Genomic DNA, 19,421 nt, shown 5'->3' on the forward strand with positions numbered 1-19,421 from the left:
CGACGTAATATCGCAATCTCTGGCTCTAAGGGTGATGTTTTCCTGCTCGTAATCAACAGAACTTCGGTTTTATGATCGGCGATTTGCAATCCTAGTTCCCCGAGTACCGCGCGAACCATTCAGATAACCTCATTTGCGTCCAACACGATATCTTTCAGAAATTTACCAACTATAGTGCGCACAATATTATCTTCAAACGAAAACGCCTTGATCATGGCCCTCGTTGGTCTAGTTGGTTAGAGCGTTGCACAGAGGGGTAGAATGCTAAAAAGACGCACTAAATTCTTGCGTATAGCGCAGTTGAGTGGAAAAATAAAAAAAAATTTTGTTGTTGTTTAGAAAGGTATGAAAAAACAAAGAACACTGCCCTCCTTTATGTAATGATGTAAACACGGCCTCTGCCAGACATCACTCATGAGAGATTTGATCAGTGAGTTTGTAAAAACGGCCGCCGGATGGCGAGGACTGGCACGCGCACTCAAAGTATAGCGTAGTAGCATTAAGTATGAGCCTGTAAGTGAGTGAATTCGAGCTCACTCCGAGTCGAAACAGGAGTATAAATAATAAATCGACATTTTTGGAATCGGATAAATCGCCTTTGTTATTTATCCGAGGATCTGTCCACCACCCTTTCCTTCCTCACACCGATATCGACAGGACACTTCGAGGACAAAAGACAGGAGTCGCCGCCGTCGGCCATCATCTTTCAGGAGTACGCCGCCGCCGCCGCCAAGGAGTTGCACCTACACCAACGAGTCCTGCTACATCTCGCGGACCAGAGACTGCGGAACTACCTGCAAGCCGCGACGACGTCCCCACCATCACCGGAGCAGAGTGCCCCTGCCTCAACGCTGCAGACAACTGCGCAGCCTACGGGACCCAGCGGATCTCCTCCACCGGTGTGGAGATTGATACGCCTGGACACGCCGCCTTCACCGTGGACCCCGCGCCTCGACCCGCGCTTTGGACCTTCGTAGCTTCAGAGCGTCATTAAACGGCGCACCGACGCCATCGCTGCCCAACGAGATAGAACGTGAACCACGTACGCCTGCTTCTTCGAGCTCTCACGTCAAGATGGAATCTCATCAGTAACTATCAAAAATTCAATTCTAAGCCTCATCGAAGTTAATGAACAAATAGATAAATACAGCGTTGTAATTATAATTTTCAGAATACGCGCCCGTTTGGGGCGGATTTCGCACTGAGCGTACTCAGTGGATAACCCCATCGCGTACTGTCGAGCAGCGCAACGCTTCGGTCCTCGCACAGTAATTATGCCTCCTCGCACTGAAATCATACAATTTCAGTATAAGGTGTAGTTCAAACGCACACCGCAAATAGCGCGTAGCGCCAATACATTTCAGTGGCAGCAGGCAGGGCTTCGGACTTCGGTGTGTAAAACGGGTTGCTGACTACAGCATACAGTCGCTCACGTGGTCGCCTTCAGCTCGCGAAAACACTTCAAAATCTATACAGCTCGCCTTCGGCTCGCCAAAATAGTAAGGTCAATTGCATGAAAATAGGGAATTGGGCGAGATACTACTTGATATGAAATGATGAAATTGTTACATTGGCTTTTTATCTTGTTCTTCTGCATTTGTAATCGATGATCGACTGAGAAAAGTTTTTAAAGCCGGTAGATCTCCCCGTTCTTGTATAAACAGCGTAGCAGAAGTACTTCGAAAAGAACGACTAGAAAAGAATGACGGCTTTTTTGGTAGGAAATATATATATACTAGGGGGGCTCCGCCCCCCTGCTCGCTCCGCTCGCCAACCCCCCGATTAAGTTTAACACTTAAATAAAAAAAATAATATTTTTAGTAATAAAACGGTCAAGTATTTTATTGATGAAAAATTAAAAAAAAGTAGTCTGTAGGAAAATACATTTTTGGCTATATTTATCTAGTCCGGGAGCGGGCTACCTTCCCGTAGAAAACTGTAGGTGAATGGTTAGAATAAGGTGTTATCGATCAATTTTGACGCACGAATTTGGTGGTTAATTTTAGCTCTGAGTGGTACCATATCGTCAAAAATCCATTTGTTTAATTAAATTACCAAAATGGTCGAATATGGATCTTTGAACATCATGTTCGTGTTCTACCAAAAATTTTTTGATAAAAATGTTCCTTGTTATTTTTCTCTAAAATTCATATTTATCGAGTTATAAGCCAATGAAAATGAGAAAAACGATAATTTCGTGATATTCGATTGCGTGTAATAACATGAAAAACAATATTTTCGATGATGTGAGCGCTTTTTATTATTCTTCGGACATCTCTATGCAAAGTCTTGTAGTTTTTTTTTCAAGATTTCTAAGGTTACCTCGCGATAAATATGCATTTTAGAGAAAAATCACAAGGGACATTTTTTTCTTAAAAATTTTCTTAGAATACGAATATGATGTTTAAAAATCCATATTCGACCATTTTAGTAATTTTTTTAAACAAATGGGTTTTAAACCACATGGTACCACTTGCAGCCAACATTAATTACCAAATTTGGGTTCAGCGAGTCAAAATCCATCGATAACACCTTATTCTAATCATTTACCTATAGTGTCTTACGGGAAGGTAGCCCGCTCCTGGACTGATCGTATCACGACACAATTTTTTTTGGATTTCTTGGAAATTTTTTGTTGTTTATTATAAAAGTACCTATGTATAAAAGTACCTTTGTATTATTATACGTGATATACGTTATTGTTATAGTGGGGGAGCAGTGGGGGAGCAGTGGGGAGTAGTGGAATTTTTGGGGAGCAGTAATAATTTATACGGGGAAAAACACCGAAAATCATGTAAAAATTACGTGAATTTCACATTTTTGAAAAAATTGTGGGGGAGCAGGTGGAAATTTTGGGGAGCAAGCGAACCACATCCTCTCTACTATATAGTAATAAGATATACTCGTGTACAGTTCAGTGCAGACTGACGCGACTCTCGCTCGTAGACCTCAGTTAGATCAATGTACACAACGCCTTGCATTATAGTTGGCCAAAAAGTAGGGTTGAACGACCACGGAGAGCTAAGTTGTTAAACAACATGATTCCTTATGTATTTTTGGTCACTGCATCCGAATATGACATTTATTTTTCTCTAAAATGACAGCATCATTGAGAACAACGCAATTTTCATGAAAAATGCGTAAAAAATTTTTTTTAATTTTTTCATGTTCAACTCGCTGTAGCTTGTATTACCCTGTATTATTCATTTAAAAAAATGTGTAATATTTTGTAAAGGTCAGCTAAGTAAATTCTCAAATTAACTGTCCAACATCGAAAAATATTCTTTAAGAATATAAGAGCTCCCAGAAAAGAAAGACTTAAAAAAATGTAAAGAATATTTTTCAACACTTTCTTTTACCCTTAACATCCAGCAAGTAATAGCGTGTGAATCTATAATAAACAAGCTAAGATAAAAATGATGGATGAACATAGTTATTTTAATATTTTTCCAACCGGTAAAAGTTCCTTCAAACATAATAATTTTTGCTATTTTTATAATTGAAAATCACCAAATTTAAAAAAATTTAGATATCTCTAATTTGAGTAATTTTTACTAGAAAAATACGGCGCTTAAAAAATTTTTTCGATTTTTATGCCAATTTGGAACGAAGCGGGTGAAAAGAACCATCAATACAAACAAAACTTTTATCGGATATGTAGATATGAAGAATAGGGTCAGTATCAAAATAATGTGAAGGATTTTTAAAAATGCTCCAGTACATTCGTGCCACAAAAGTATAAAAATTTACCGTAAAAAGGCAAAATCGACTAATTTAATATAAGACTGTTATAAAAAAAATAAAATGTAGATTTATACTATTGCAAGTATAAAACGCTCAATTCATTAAAAGTAAAAAACCCAAGTTCTCGAATTCAAAAATTTAAATACAGGCAATCCCCGCTATTCGCGGTTAATTCGTTCCCGAAAAACACCGCGAATACCGAAACCGCGAATACCGAAACAGAATCCCCGTTATTGCGGATAGACCTAATAGTTGACTCATTAACCTCGAATCTACGTGCAATTATGGCAATTTTTCTCCTTCTTTTATTAGCTCCAAAATCTTGAGCTTTTGACCAAAATCCATCACAGCTTTATTAAAATTATTACTAAACAACCGTGAAGTAAACCGCGAATAAGCGAATCCGACTCCCGCGAATAGCGAAACAATGGCTCAATTAAAGAACCGCGAATAAGCGAAACCGCGAATACTGAGTACCGCGAATAGCGGGGATTGCCTGTATGTCGATTCTGAGTTTTGAAAATTGGACTAGTTGAAAATTTTCTCCGAGAACTTTCCGCGAAATAAATTTATTTTGAAAACATCAACTTCCCTAGAGAAAATCGTCACCGAGTCGACATTTCAAAAGTCAGAATTGACATAGACTTTTAAATTCGAGAATTTGAGCTTTTTACTTTTATAAAAGTATAAAATTATCGTTTCATACTTTTAATAACATAGATCAGTCAATTCTGACTTTTTATAGTAGATTTTTATACTTTCATAGAAAGTTGTGTATGAGTAAATCTCGTGAAATTTAAATATTTTGGTAAACTTCAAAATATTCGTGTAGAAACTTGAAAATGGCTATACCTGGTAATGTTCATGTTAAATTTTCAACTTTTTATTGTCTTGAGAACAATTTTTAATAGTCTCCAAACCCGAATTCATACAAAAATCATGCAATTTATGGAGTTTTTTGAGTTCAGAAATTCAACTCATCCTATTTTAAATTTTCAAATTCTTATTACCGATAAGCCCATCGTGCTTTTTTATCGAAATCATCGCCAAACAATCCTCAGAAACAATACTTTTGAAAAAAAAAATGTTAATGAATGGCGTGCGCCGTAACCCGAGCCTTCTACGCTTTTAAGAAAAATTCAACTCGATTTTTAGTATTTTAACGACTTTTTCTATAAAATCCCATTATCCCAAGAGGCCCCACCATAAATCATTACCAAATTATACAAATTACCAAATTATAGGTAAAACTTATGCAAATACCAAATCGAGCTCTATTTCCAGTCCAATCCTACTCGATTTTCCAAGTGGAAATCCACCGATTTTTTTTAAACAGGGTATAAATAGTTTTTGAGTAGTACAATCGAGTGGTATATCGATTTTTTGTGTGCGTATTTTGTAAAAAAAATTATATACAACATAAACATGGGCTTTGCCCGCGCCCATTGTTGATTTTTTAAGTGCATTTTAGTCTAATTTCGCGTTGCATATTAACAATTTTACTTTAAATGACATAATTTATATTGTCCATTTTAGTCTTCGATATTTTGGAAAAATGTCGTTGAGTGACTTTTTATAAATGGCGAAAAATTAATATTTTAACTGAATTTAAGAGCAAATATTATCGTAAAAAATATGTTTCATCAGCTTTAGCTGAAAAATGTACTTTTTTAAATCTTCGATGGTCCTCACTTGAATTCGATGATCACTACTTTTTCAGGTTTCTGAAACAGTTGTATGTCTCAAAAAAAAATTATAATTTCATGACATTTACTTATATGGGTGATTTGCCAAATAGTTTCAATTTTCGACTTGATTTCTAGCTACTGTCCTCGTTTTAATTATTTTTGTTTCCTATGAGCCCGAAACATGTAATTACGTGTTTTTTAGAAGAATGAGCCGATTAAACTAAATTGTCTTATGTGTGGTTCCAACATTTTTATCTGAATTTATCAATGAGCTTTTATTAAAAAAGAAGCACTATATTAAACAGCTTAGTAAGATATTTTCTTCAAGAAATTACCTGATATAACACCTGATTTTGTACAAAACAAGTGCCCATTGATTTAGAAATAAAGTTTGAACTGCCCATTATCACAAAATGTAACAAATGGTCTATTCTGAATTTTACTGGTTAATGAAAAGAACAAAAATAATCAAAAAACATAGTAGCAAAAATAAACTTGATTGCCAATTATAAAAAATTTTTTAAAATAATATTATATCTCTATGGAAAATCAAAATTTTAAAATATTATAGGTACTGAAAATTAATAAAAACATTTTAGCTTTAAAGTTGCCTCTGACCCGTTTATAAACTATCTAAATAGTAGTGCTGAGAGAGCAAATTTTACACCTATAGTATTACACGCCTATTTAGCACATTTTATCACAATATGCATTGATTAATTTATTCGACAAAAGCTTAATAATAATGAGAGATCTTAATAGATATTTTTTAGTCCAACTATACCACTTTAATATTTTAAAAACAAGCTCATTCATTGATAAAACTACCAAAAAACAGGCTGGGTACTAACTAATAGCTAAGTCTATATACATTTCCTTCAATATGAAACATTGCCCATAATGCTCCCAGTTTAATTTGTTTATTATCAATTACATGTAACAAAGAAACAAGCTTTCCTAAAATCTTCCATCCAAAAAAAATATGCGATGCCAAATAATTATAAAGTGAACTCATTATTTGCATTGTATACAACTGCACAAATGTATTTAATTTTACAAAAATGTTCAGTGCGAGGAACTTGAGTTAAGAAGCCTTCAATAATTAAATTTGAAATAGTATATTTTGAATAATTTTCATACTTTTAAAATGATAATGATTAAATACCTAGTTAATAATATTAATTGTTAAAGTTAATGATAAATAGTTGAAAAATGACTTATTTTTAACATAAGAAAAGTTCAAGAATATGACCTGTGTTTAGATTTGCGTTTCTTTAATAATGAATAAGTTTGTTTTAATCACATTATTTTGGTTATGAATTCCTTTACTTCAGTTTCATTTATTTCTTATATCTAAAGACATAATTATTAAATATAATTAATTGATATAAACATAAAAATTTAATTATTGATGATATATAGGATGAATTGAATATATTTAAATACTTAATTTATTTGAGGCTTTAAAATGTTTTATAAAATTACATTGTACGAATAAAATATGTTTTAATTATCATTATAACTCATAGTTATTTTGTATAATTAGATTTTTCATAGAAAAAGTAGTACACACGGTAAAGAAATTTTCTTTCCTGTTTTATTCAAATAATAAAGTAAATAATCAATACCTGAAAATAATTGTTCACAGTTTTTTAGTATTTTATCGATTTTGGCTTTCATGGTGTTTAACATAAGTTATGAATTCTATTGAATACTCTCCACACGTTTAGAGAAAATCTGTAGTTTATATCGTCTGTATATTGAGGTCTACAAAAATTCTAATTTTAATGAAATGTGAAATGCTGAATGATAGATTATAAATAGCCTATATGGAAAATACTAAAAAAAAAATAGCAGCACACCCATGAATTTAAAAAAAATTAATTATTTAACTATTTTTAACAGTAATCTTAGCAAAAAGAATTTGTCATATTTTCATGATGCTTTTTGTCTCATTAATTTTTGCACAGATAAGTAGCACATGAGTTTAAAAAATGTTCTATTCTCGTCTCGCTCTTTCTTAAAAGCTATATTATACATACAGAGTTTTAGTATTAACGGTGATTCGATAGTCAGCGCCACCATAGTCCACGCTTGAAATGCTATCATATGTTGACTATTGCTGAATTACCTAGAGGCTAGAACATGAGGCTAGCACATCTGTCAAAAACCTAAAATTAAAGCATCAAAATACAGAGCCATACAGATAAAAAATTTCTCCATTCAAAAATACAATAAAATATTTTACAAACCTTGATTTACTATAAAAACGATGTATCAAGAAAACTTTTCTATGTGATTTATCTCTTCATAGAGATATGCACTTTCTAATATTCTTTCCCTCGTAACGTTATGATTTTTAATAGAAAATTTTATTGATAATTCGCAACCAAATATATTTTTTTATTTCCGCCAAATATTTAGTGTATATTTTCGGGCCGCTCAATTTCACTTGACTATAAGGGTAACACACCGAAGCTCTCCCAATTAATCCAAATAATTTAAAAAATAACACTAGATTAACTTGCTCATTATTTAGATTTTGAATTAGTTAATTAATTATTTTAGTATTCGAAAAAATTTTATCTTTGAGCATGCGCAGTGTGCTGTCCTTTCCATACTTTATTAATATTTGTATTCCATTTTATAATTTTTTCATAAACCCAGAAATAATTTAATAACTTTTTAAAAATCTTAATGACGTACGAATAACTTCAAATATGCAATTTTTTGGTGTAAATAAATTGCAGACAAATGCATTATTTATTTTAAATATATTTATATTCAACATCGATTTTTATTAATTGTTTATCAAATAAAGTTAGGAGGTATGCGACTTATTTTTACGGCATTCTTGAAATATGCAAAAAGAGCCCTTTCGCTCAAAAATTATTTTTAATTCATTTTTTTTTTTTACGGGGTGGGTGGATATACGGTCATCAGGCACCGGTGCGTAGCTTTTCTTCATGCGTTGCCGCTTTAAATGTAGAACTGGCCTTCCAGCTGTTATGAGTAGTTTTATCTATGTTGGCTGTATGCCTAGTGTTCATTTAGGATAAACGAATACACCCACTGTGTACAAATATCAATTCATAATGAAAGCTGCTTGCAAAATAGACGCTTGTCGTTGCTTGCAACAAAATTAAGTTGTTAACATCTTATGTGATGTAAATCGATGAATTGATATTTTGTTATCAAGAATTGAATTCAAGTTCTACAGTTGTGTGAAATTGTAATTGTGTCGAATAAAATTAATCGGAGTGAAAAAGTGGGTATTGTACAGACATTTTGTATCAATGAAGTGTGAAGCAGTTTTACTCTTGTTTAGTTTATTGGAAACTTTTGCACGTTAGTGCAACAATTCTTGGATTGACATACCATTCATCAAATTACTTTTATGAGTAAGTCTTAACTTTATCTATTTTTACTGAAATTTGTCGAAACATAAAATCGAAATATCTGTGTAAGCATCATGTGCATTGTGTGCATATGCTTTTGTTCTTAGCACATTGCCATTTTCTACTCGTGAATGCATTTTTCAAATGTTTCAACAATTCAGTATTAGTTTAACTTCCATTAATTATAACACTATGTATCATCTATGGTTCAAAGTTTTTTAATTTTTAATGTATCAATTCTTTAGCTCAATCAAAAATGCATATAACATATGAAATCAAGTTGTAATGAATTTTTATCAATAGAGAATCAATAGTACATTGAAATGAACTTTTTCTGTCCAAAATGTTGACAGTTAAATTGTTATTTTATTTTTAACGGTAAAAATCAATTGTAAAAAAATAGTATTGAAATTTTTATTTCAAATTTTACATCTGAATTTTTTATTAAAATTTTTGATACTTTAAATAAAAGTACAAATGTCAAGATTTTATTCTTCAAATTAAAAATCTAGCTACTTTTTTGGTTTTCAAAAAAACTGCACAATTCTTAAATACAATTTTTTAAATTACTGAATACCGCTGCATTAAACCTCATTAGAATTTCTGTATTTTCTGTCAAACATTCAAGTTTTGTGAAAAAAATTAACCAAAAATATGGCCACATGGTGAATATTTACAAAAAATTTATGATTGAACTAAACGAACTAGAATTAAGATATTTTTTATTCTTAGTTCATTGATTCAATTACTTAAATTTTTGCCACTTTTTTTTAGATAATGGTATAGGTACTTTAAAAACTTTCATAAGATCATTATTAATGTAGTACTCAACAATTGCTTTGTAACTTGTACATTTTTTATCATTAGTTAGTTATTTCTGAAATAATGTAACCAATAAGGGATGCGCAAAAGTGCAAACAAATATCATTGCAGTTTCTTCTCATTATTATGTTATGACTCTAACTTACTTATTATGTTATGGTATTCCCCAGTAAATGCAAGGTCAATTTGTAATATTATCCTTAAACGTTATATAGCTTTTGTCTTTTTATGTTATTTTTGTAATGCTCAGTTAACATCTTTTATAATGAGTAATATAAAGAAAATTTGTCTTTGGTCACATTGAAATTTATAATAAAGAGAAAGATTTAATAGGGCAACACAAATTTATGTCCATAATTATAGGTGCAAAAATTTTTAATATTGCAATTTGATATCATGTTAAAAGCAATCTAAAATTGTTGAGATTTGATTAACTAAAGGTTAAAGTAAACTTAATTATATATTGTTAATTTTAAGGCAAACCATTCATGGATAGATTTATTTTTGTAAATCAATATCCTTGAATTTTATGAATTTGAATAGCATTTATTAACCTATTTTAATTGGTCCAATTAATCTAGTTTACAAGAATAATAAAAATTCTTTAAGTAGTCGTGTTGGTTGCGGTTAAAAAAGAAGTATAAAAGTGTATAAATAATATTGTAATTTTCAAATGAATAACAATTGTAGGTATTGAAAACTCTTTAATTATATGCTCTTAAACATGCAGTGCTTTAAAACAATTTAAATTTAACCTTGGAAAAATTCTTAGGAGTAATAACTAAATAATCTCTGTGAAATTTGTAATGTTTTACTTTATTTTATTTCATAATCACCATATATAAAAAATGATGTGACCAAATTCAATATACAATTTAAGTTTATACATGAAATCATATAAATAAGTTTATTCAACTTTTATAATAAGTTAAGATGATTTACCAGCATTAATTTAACCATTTAGTTGTTATAAGATACTATGTTTGCATTAGAATTGTTCTTCAAAAGTAAAAGAAATCAAACACAAGTGGCATCCAAAGTTAATTCAAATAATTATTTTTTAATTGAATGTTTTCCAACATCCTTTGCATGCTTTTCATTTCTTATTTCAATTTATTTTTTTTCATCATTTATGATACACTTTCTGAGTTACTGATGAACATTTTTTTGCAATTTAATCTTTTGATCATAAGTAATTTTGCAAAAACTTTCAATTGAATTAATACATTTCGAAATTTTTCCTCCTTTTATTATACACCCTTATTAAGAATTCAAACTCAAATGAGATGCTTAAAGCTCTTTGAAAGCTTTTGTTGTTGTTTTTTTTATGATTGTGCAAGTGCTAAAATGATTCATAAAAAATTTTGATACTGCTCAAATCAATTTGGAAAAAGTATTTTGTACTCCAAATTCAATAACTTGCTATACCCTTAGTTATCTCCTTATACAAAATTTTATTACAAAAATTAGACACAAAATTGCCATTTCATTAACTATTCTTCTTTCTAATAAAAAATAATTTGATTTGCATCATAGCAAATATCAATAAAAATGAAGACTATGATCTCAGAATGTACATTATATTCATTTATTCATATTTGTACAACTTTTTGATGTAGAAATATTATTTAAGAATTATTGTCCGTCATTATTCTCCATGACATAAAAATTATGAATTATCAAGTAATTCTATTACGTGCTGTATTAAGTTTTTAAACAATATACTTTCATGGCATGAAAAAGAACTTGAAATATGAGCACACATAAAAAAATCTCATAGTTAAGTAAGAGAAATTCAAAAGTCAATTTGAAAAATTATGTCGATTGGTTACAGTCAACAAATAAATTTTCAAGTTTCAGTTAAATCTAACAATATTCAGTCCTATCCAATATTGCAAAAAAAATGTATACCAATATTTATATGATACTTAGAACTATATTTATAAACAATGTATTGACAAATTAAACATCTGCCGTTAGCTAAACGATTCAATACATGGTTGATTCTCCCGAAGTCTGCTTTTTCGGGTATACAATATGAAAAAATGGTGAAAATTTTTTGTTCACATTGAACGGCGCGAACTAGTTTACCCTTTTTTAAACCATAAAATATGAATAATCATTGAATCTGGGGCCTTGAGATTTCGTTTTACGAAAACTATGTCCAATTTTATGCTTAAAATTGACTATTTTCGGTTACGGAGGTGACACACACGGAGGTGACAAATCGCTGCTTTGATCAACTAAGTATGAAAAATAAGAAACGCACATAATTTTCCGTACTACCCAAAATTCGGTCATGAAAAACGAGTCTTTTGACGTTGCGAGCGGTTAAAAAGAATGACCATAGCTCGAGATATTCATTTCCACGGAGGTCACAGTTTTTTTTAAACACGTGAATTTTCCAATAGAATAATTATCGCTGTATAGCTAAAATGTAAAATTTAAACTCGCAACCTACACTAATCGAAAGTTGGGTTATAATACTTGACAGTTATATAGCCAGGGACATCAAAAATGAGTTAGCGACCCAAAGCAGGCGGTATATTTGAAATTATTCAGAAGCATAATTAAAATCCGAGACATTTTTCAATTGTGTGGGAAATTTTTTAAAAACATTTTTCAAAGCCCTATCATAGACTTAAACTTTACTTTAGATGTATAGAACCTGGTCCGTAGTTATTATAGGGTCAGGTGCTTATGAGAATGCATGGTATATGCAAATAGAGTTGATTTTGAGATCTAGACATGCCACGGATAATTATCAAAAAGTACATTTTGGAAGAAACCTAGAAAAAAGTATCACCAAAAAGAAATTTTTAATATTTTCAATAATTTTTTTGAAACCCTAAAGCATCCTATACATTGAGAAAAATTAACGTTTGTTTGCATTGTTGAAATTCACTTTTAAGAATTATCTGAAATCTCCTAACAAGACACTTACACCTTACACTAAAAATTTTTTTACTTGATTTTCAAGTAGGATGTTTTTTTCCCTTTCCACTGCAATTTCAAAACTCCAAATTATTTATTTTTCATTGAAATAGAGCTGTTTTCATGAGAATTTTTTGTATACTTTACATGTTCAATTTTTTCTTCTTTTCCTTTGTCCCACGAGTCGTGTTTTTGGTCACCTGTCGTAATTTTCAGAGGGTACCGATTGAGTTTCAGTAACAGGGTCGCGTACACTTCTTCAGAACATGAATGAATGAATAATTACAGTCATTAATTATGACCTTCGCAAAAAAAATAGCTTCAGGATCGGTTTAGGTAGAAAGCAGACGTCTATACAGAGTGTGAAGGAAGCAAGTGCCCTTGGAGTCTAGAATCTCAGCTTTGGAACTCTTTTTAAGTACTTAAACATACTAGAAGCGTCTTAAAAACGGTGATATACGTACACTCGGTTTTGTAAAGATATATATGAGTAAATGTCGGGAAATGTTAACATTCGATTCAACATTGTTTTTAACTCTTTCTATCATGCACGCACGCTGATAATACCTTTGGAGCACTTACTCTACCACTCCCGAAAAAGCAGGCTGATTGGTAAAAGGGCATTTTGATTTTATAAAATTGTATAATGACTTTTAAAAAAATATCGACGTTTTATAACTTTAAAGATTTTCTGTAATATTCTATAAACCCAAAAGACCCTATCGCCGATCAACCTAATTTTTTTGTGAAAAATTAGGGTTTGGGTCGTAGAATCTAATGGTATATTACTTTTTAGGGTGCATTCCCAACTAAGAAAGTTATATACAATTTTCGACATAAGAGTAATAATATAAGACAAATGGGGTTAGCCCTACAATGAATTTCAAATTTTTGTTATATACAAAAAATACTTAAAAAACTTGAGCGTTGAAAAAAACAAATTGTAAAAAAATCGTTCAAATTATTAAAAAATAATGACATGTTAAAATAATTGCTTCCTTTGTTTTGTTTCAGATTATGGATTGACACTCTCATTTTGGCGGATATTCGCAACCGCCAAAAAAGGAGTAAAAACCGTATTCATTCTGTTGGGATATCAAAATGATAAAAATAACATTTTTGGATAAAAAGAAAAAGAACTTTGCCAACAGGATTCAACAAATGTCTTATTTTTACTGCGAAATCATATCACGATCTAACAATAAGGGAATGTTGTAAATTAAGTAGATAAATATTTTCAGAAAGTAGTAGTTTTTGATGCTGCACCTAGCTTCTTTGCATGGTGCCCAATATTAATTGATTTTTTTCTACTTCTGAGAAACTTGTTCATCGAGTTTGAACACATTTTTTGTATATTCAGAGAATTTCTGCTTACTTTGGCAGAAAAATTATCATCAATGAATTCGATGATGTATGTATTATTTTTGCAATTTTGCTTATTATTTTGTAAATATCATGCTTTTGGCAAAGGTCAAAGTGATTCAGATGATCCAGTTTTTAATTTAGATCATACAGCACTCGAAAAAAATATAGCTGCGATATTTAACAAAGTAGCTCATAGTTCAGCTACTACTAAACGTAGTGTTCCGGCGTATGAAGCTCAAGTTTCACAAAGTACAATTCATTCAACGTCTCCATCACCTTTCTCATCATCATATACGACTTCTACAGTCACACTGCCAAGATTGCTATCTAGAGCAACGAATTTCCCACAACATAGAGAATCGCCGTCTTATGCACCACCGTCTCGTACTTTATTCACTCCACCTCTACCCCCAGAATATGCCAACCCATTTGCCGATAAACCGACGTTAAGAGGCACAAATTTTGACCTTCATTTTAACAATAGGCGACCTGTGCCGCCACCAAGTTTAACCCCTATACAAGAAAGGATACCAATAAAACCTCCAGATTTAGTGGAAAATACCACAAAAAACATAAATAAACTAGGTTTTACTAAAAATAAAGTTATTGATTCAATTTTTGCTAAAGATTCAATTGAAATGTCAGATAAGGCGAAAGATTTGAATGAAACTATTGATTTTGTACCTTCGCTACATTTTACTAGTATATCTCGAATACTATCTGGCAGTAACGGACGTAAACAGGACATACCTGAAATCTTATTAAAGCCTATATCTACGAAATCACCTGTAAATCTAAGCTCAATTAAATTGAGTAACGAAAAATCAGTATCTTTTCAAACGATGCACCCATCAGAAGATGTGCAAACATCAACTAATTCCACCACCGAAAAGGTGTTGAGTAAAACATCAGAAATAGAGGGTATTTTTTATGATTCCTTCAATAAAAATGTAAAAAATAAAACTTTCAACAATGAACATGATCTTGGAAATGATGATAATGATAGATTGTCACAACCACAACCTAAGCCTCCAAGCTCATCATCCAGAGTGCCAGATACAATCGATAATAGTTTGCAAAATATTGTGCCTCAATATGATGTAGATCCTTTTGAATCAACATGGAAAATTACTTGGTCACTACACGTTTACGTCGCAGCAACTTCTTTTACTATGATTGCTTTATACTGTGTTTACAAAATTGTACGTTTTAACAGTTCAACAAATTTACTTACTCAATCATACTTCTTATCCATCCATTTACTTATAACAATCGTTTGTATGTTGAGGTGTTTTTATTTATTTTATGATGCTTACAACTTGGGGAATTCTCTTCCACGAACACTTTCTAATGTTTTAATGTTTTTACCATCTTCCCTGATTGCTGCTTCTTTTTCAACTCTTACACTGTATGTGTCTCGGTGCTCTTCAGCTCCATCATTATATCGAAATAAATTCGTATCGCCAATGCTATTGATGCTGGCATTTGTGGTTTATATAACTTTATGCATTTCTTTGTATTTATCTGAACATATTCTCGGTTATACCGATGAATCAGAACTACTGCCTCTTATCTGTCGTTGTATATATATAATTATTTGTATAACTCTTGGTCTTTGTTATATGTACGTTTATAGGGTAATAAGATCACAATTAAGTATTAATTCTATTAAATCAATTAATAATCATGTGGCATCTGATTGTACTACCAGAGCCCTGAATACGGCAGTAACAACTACTATTGCTACCGCTCTATTATTTATTTTAATGGGTTTCGTACAATTATATGGAATTTTTGGGGTAAAACGTGTACGATTATATCCGTACCCCTGGTTGTGGTGGGGTTGGCAATTTTCAGTGCGACTTATAGAACTATCAATGTGTAGTTTGATTGCATGGGTAGCTGGCTTATCTCAGTATCAAATGCGAGAAAAGCAAATTCAACAGCACATTATACATCCAGGATTTGCATTATTTCCATGTGGAAGTTCAACATCCACGGAAAATATGGATGATGCTTTATATCCAACTATATGTAATTCTAATCAGGCTATAAAAAATTATTCAATTCGAACTGGGAAACAAGTTTATGACGACAGTTATCCTTTAAATACGCTGCCGGAACATATCAATTCAAGTACCTTTGAAAGACGTTCCGGCAGGAAGTCTGAAAATTCAACACATTTGGAAGAAATGCCAAATCCTTTCGAGAGAAATCGTTCAGAGACACAAAGTTTTTGTAAAAGTGATGGGAGGGTAAGACTAAATTTAACTCCTCACGTACACAATGTATCCTCTGGGTCAACGATGTTAGTGGCAGAAGATGGCTTCGTAAGATTTCGTAATCTGGGAACTGAACAAGAATACTTGGATTCTCGTAATTCAGGAAAAACTCACGTACGGCGTAATTCATTGACATGTTCCGAACGATCAGAAACTATACGCCCAGCCGCTGTTCAAAAAGTTTCTCAAAGTTTCCTAAATTCTTTACCGCATGTAAGTTCGAATGTACACCGAAATAAACACCAGCTTTATAATAATACGTAAAAATAAAATTATAAATATGAATATGACATGATATATATTTATAATTGCAGACATTAACATACATATACACACACGTGATATACATTTTGATCAATGTGTGTAATTCGAGTGTATCTGTGAATGTGTGAGCGTCTTGTGTCTGTGCGTGTGAGTGAGTGGGTATATATGAATACATTTAACATATATACATACGAGTATTTGTAATTTCAAACCCTTTATGTAACTGTGCGATGGTAAGCATGTTTCACAGTTGAATCAATTCTTAGTAACATGAATTGAAACGTTAGGTTTAATCAATCTAAAAATAATCGATATTATTCAACTGTGGCTCTTATTTTTTTTTAAGGATTTCAAATTATTGTGAAAGACTTATGAGCATGTTTATTATAATGAAACGCATTTACTTGATTTGATATTCAAGCTTCAGATAGTAAATTTACGTATTTGCTTTTCTTAATTGAAAAAAAATTGTTACGTCAACTTATCAGGTTCAATTTATAATTTTTGTATAAACAATAAGTACCTGTTGAAAATGTTTGTAAAATAAATACTTAATTATCTTTAAGTGATTGAAATATAAGTATCTATGATCAATTTAAAATTAATCTCAATGACTTAGTTTTAACTATTTATCAAATCGCTAAGTGAGTCGATTGATAGTTATATTTATAATTATTATAAATCACCATGCTAACTACTACGAATTCCAGTAAAATTTTTTCATTTAAGTATTCATTTGATTTGTATTTATTTTTTTAAAATTTTTTTTTATTACATTCGTACACATTTTCTATCATAAATTCATCCTTTTAATAATAAATTTTTGAACATTAACAAAAAAATTTGTACAGGACGAAACATTCAATCTGAAAATGATAAGAATAATTTTTAAACATTAATATTCATACATCATTATTTAGAAGTATATACTTAAATGTTTACAACAACATAACATAAATCAAAATTGAAATTCCTTGTTTAACAAGTTACTTTTCAATATTAGAAAATCTTGTGCTTCGCACTCTTATATCCTATCTTATAGAGTACACATTATGACAATTTGGCTATATGGGTGTATAATATTTTATAAATTCTAATTTGATATGAAACATTCTCAAAAATGAATGATTCTCGAAGTATAATATTCTTTAAATTTAGTTTTTTTATTGAAGAAATGAGTCCAAGCAATCATAAATATTTTATTATTAAATGTAATAATGTGCATACTGAACCTTATTGAATAATATTAATGACTCATAACAAATTTCATTAAACATAAGTAATACTATTGACAACCTTCGCATCGAAATAATGAGATTCTTAAGTTCAGAAGTATTTGGCTATAAATAACAAAAAAATATAATGGATGCCTATATTTCATGAATACGCCAATAAAGTGGTACTTTAACGCATTTATTACAGCTCTTTTCATGAAGCTGTCGACAATTTTTAGTGTACAGTAAATTCTATTAAAAAGCTCGTTATGAAAATGTGTTGATATTGTATGAGTACTGCGTAGAATTCTTAAAATTATATTTTAAGAAAACATAAGATGTTACAAGCTGCAGCTGAATGTACTAAGCTTTTGATTCTATCCAGTAAATGCCAATCAAAATACAGAGGTCACTAGAAAATTGTAATACCCATAATGAGTATATTGTTTGATATTTTTATGTGGTAAAGAAAAATTTTTTACGCGTACCATTCATTAGTAGTTTTCCATTCAATTTGTTTAAAGATTCTTTTAATGTTTTCAAAAGTCAGGTTATTTAGCCACCATTAAAATTAATGCTGCCAATTGCATCGATAGTATGTAAAGATTCAAGATGTTCGTCGTCATGTATTCTAAGTACTTATATGCATAAAGATAGAGTATAATAACATGTAAATAAAGTAAATAATGATATATAAAGAATTTAATAATTATTTATGGATCTCAAAACTTCAAACCATTTATTTATCCTTACTCCCGAAATAACATTTAGATAAAGATTAATCATTTTTTACCTTTGCAAAATTTGATTAATTTGCTCTCCGCAACAAGATTATCATAATAACAATTTCCATTGAAAATTTTTTTTTAGAAATTGTCTCTGGTTGAAGACTAGGGGAGAACCCCCCGTTTATGGCGCACTTAAGGAATTTTCGACTGTTATAAAAAATGTATCATTTGAAACACAATACTTGTAAAATTGTCGAGTAGTAAAAAGTAAAACGGCGAAAAAGTAGTTGGAAAATATGTTTATTTAAGGAGGCTCTACACATAATACAAAATATCATCCAACAAGATAAAACTTATATCAATCGATTTGTTAGATCTTCAAAATGAGATTCCAAAAAAAAAAAACATGTGGTTGACGATCAAACTTTCGAGATAAACAAGTTTAAAAATGGCGATTTTAACACGGGCTCTTATGGGACACGGTCATTTATTATTTATAACTAATTTAAAAGATCAACCATGTTAATAAAAAATATATTCTCTGAAAGAGAAAGTTCCAAGCTTTCGATTGGTATGTTAAAAATTACCCCTTAATAAACTAACTAGGGGAGAACCCCCGTTTATGGCGCACTTAAGGAATTTTCGACTACTATAAAAAATGTATCATTTTAAACATAATACCCAATATGCCTAATGATAGTTAGAGTTTTTATCTTTGTTTGGGTACTTTTATTATTGCCAAAAATATCATTTTTTCCCCCTTAATCGAGTATCGAAAAAATTCTGTCACATTGGTGCGCAAGGCTTGCTATTGCCTTTTGCGGCGCACATTATTCCTATTCTGGCGCACAGAATCCTTGCCCAGACTTAACTTATTGAGATGATGTAGTGTAAATCAAATAGAATTTGTGAATAACAATATTAATAATATAGAATGAATAAGCATATTTTTTTGAATCATTGAATAGTTTTATTGAACTTT

General features: G+C 30.8%; 2 protein-coding genes across 2 annotated transcripts in view; one reads left to right on the plus strand and one right to left on the minus strand.

Annotated features, from left to right (window-relative positions):
- Positions 1 to 7,406, minus strand: part of LOC106652751 (histone-lysine N-methyltransferase setd3) — a 41,407-nt gene extending 34,001 nt beyond the window's left edge. Inside the window, exon 1 of the mRNA XM_014371881.1 lies at positions 7,061 to 7,406. Coding sequence (XP_014227367.1) covers positions 7,061 to 7,124 — 64 coding nt within the window. The 5' untranslated portion in view covers positions 7,125 to 7,406. The remainder of the gene's footprint in view (positions 1 to 7,060) is intronic.
- Positions 7,407 to 8,510: 1,104 nt separating this feature from the next.
- Positions 8,511 to 17,232, plus strand: LOC106652760. Its single transcript, XM_014371892.2, has 2 exons — positions 8,511 to 8,833; positions 13,601 to 17,232. Exon 2 carries the CDS (start codon positions 13,984 to 13,986, stop codon positions 16,495 to 16,497), a length of 2,514 nt encoding a protein of 837 aa, XP_014227378.1. The 5' UTR covers positions 8,511 to 8,833; positions 13,601 to 13,983; the 3' UTR covers positions 16,498 to 17,232.
- Positions 17,233 to 19,421: the final 2,189 nt, after the last annotated feature.

The sequence above is a fragment of the Trichogramma pretiosum genome, unplaced genomic scaffold (genome assembly GCF_000599845.2).
Source record: "Trichogramma pretiosum strain Unisexual culture from Peru unplaced genomic scaffold, Tpre_2.0 scaffold32, whole genome shotgun sequence".
Classification (NCBI taxonomy): domain Eukaryota; kingdom Metazoa; phylum Arthropoda; class Insecta; order Hymenoptera; family Trichogrammatidae; genus Trichogramma; species Trichogramma pretiosum.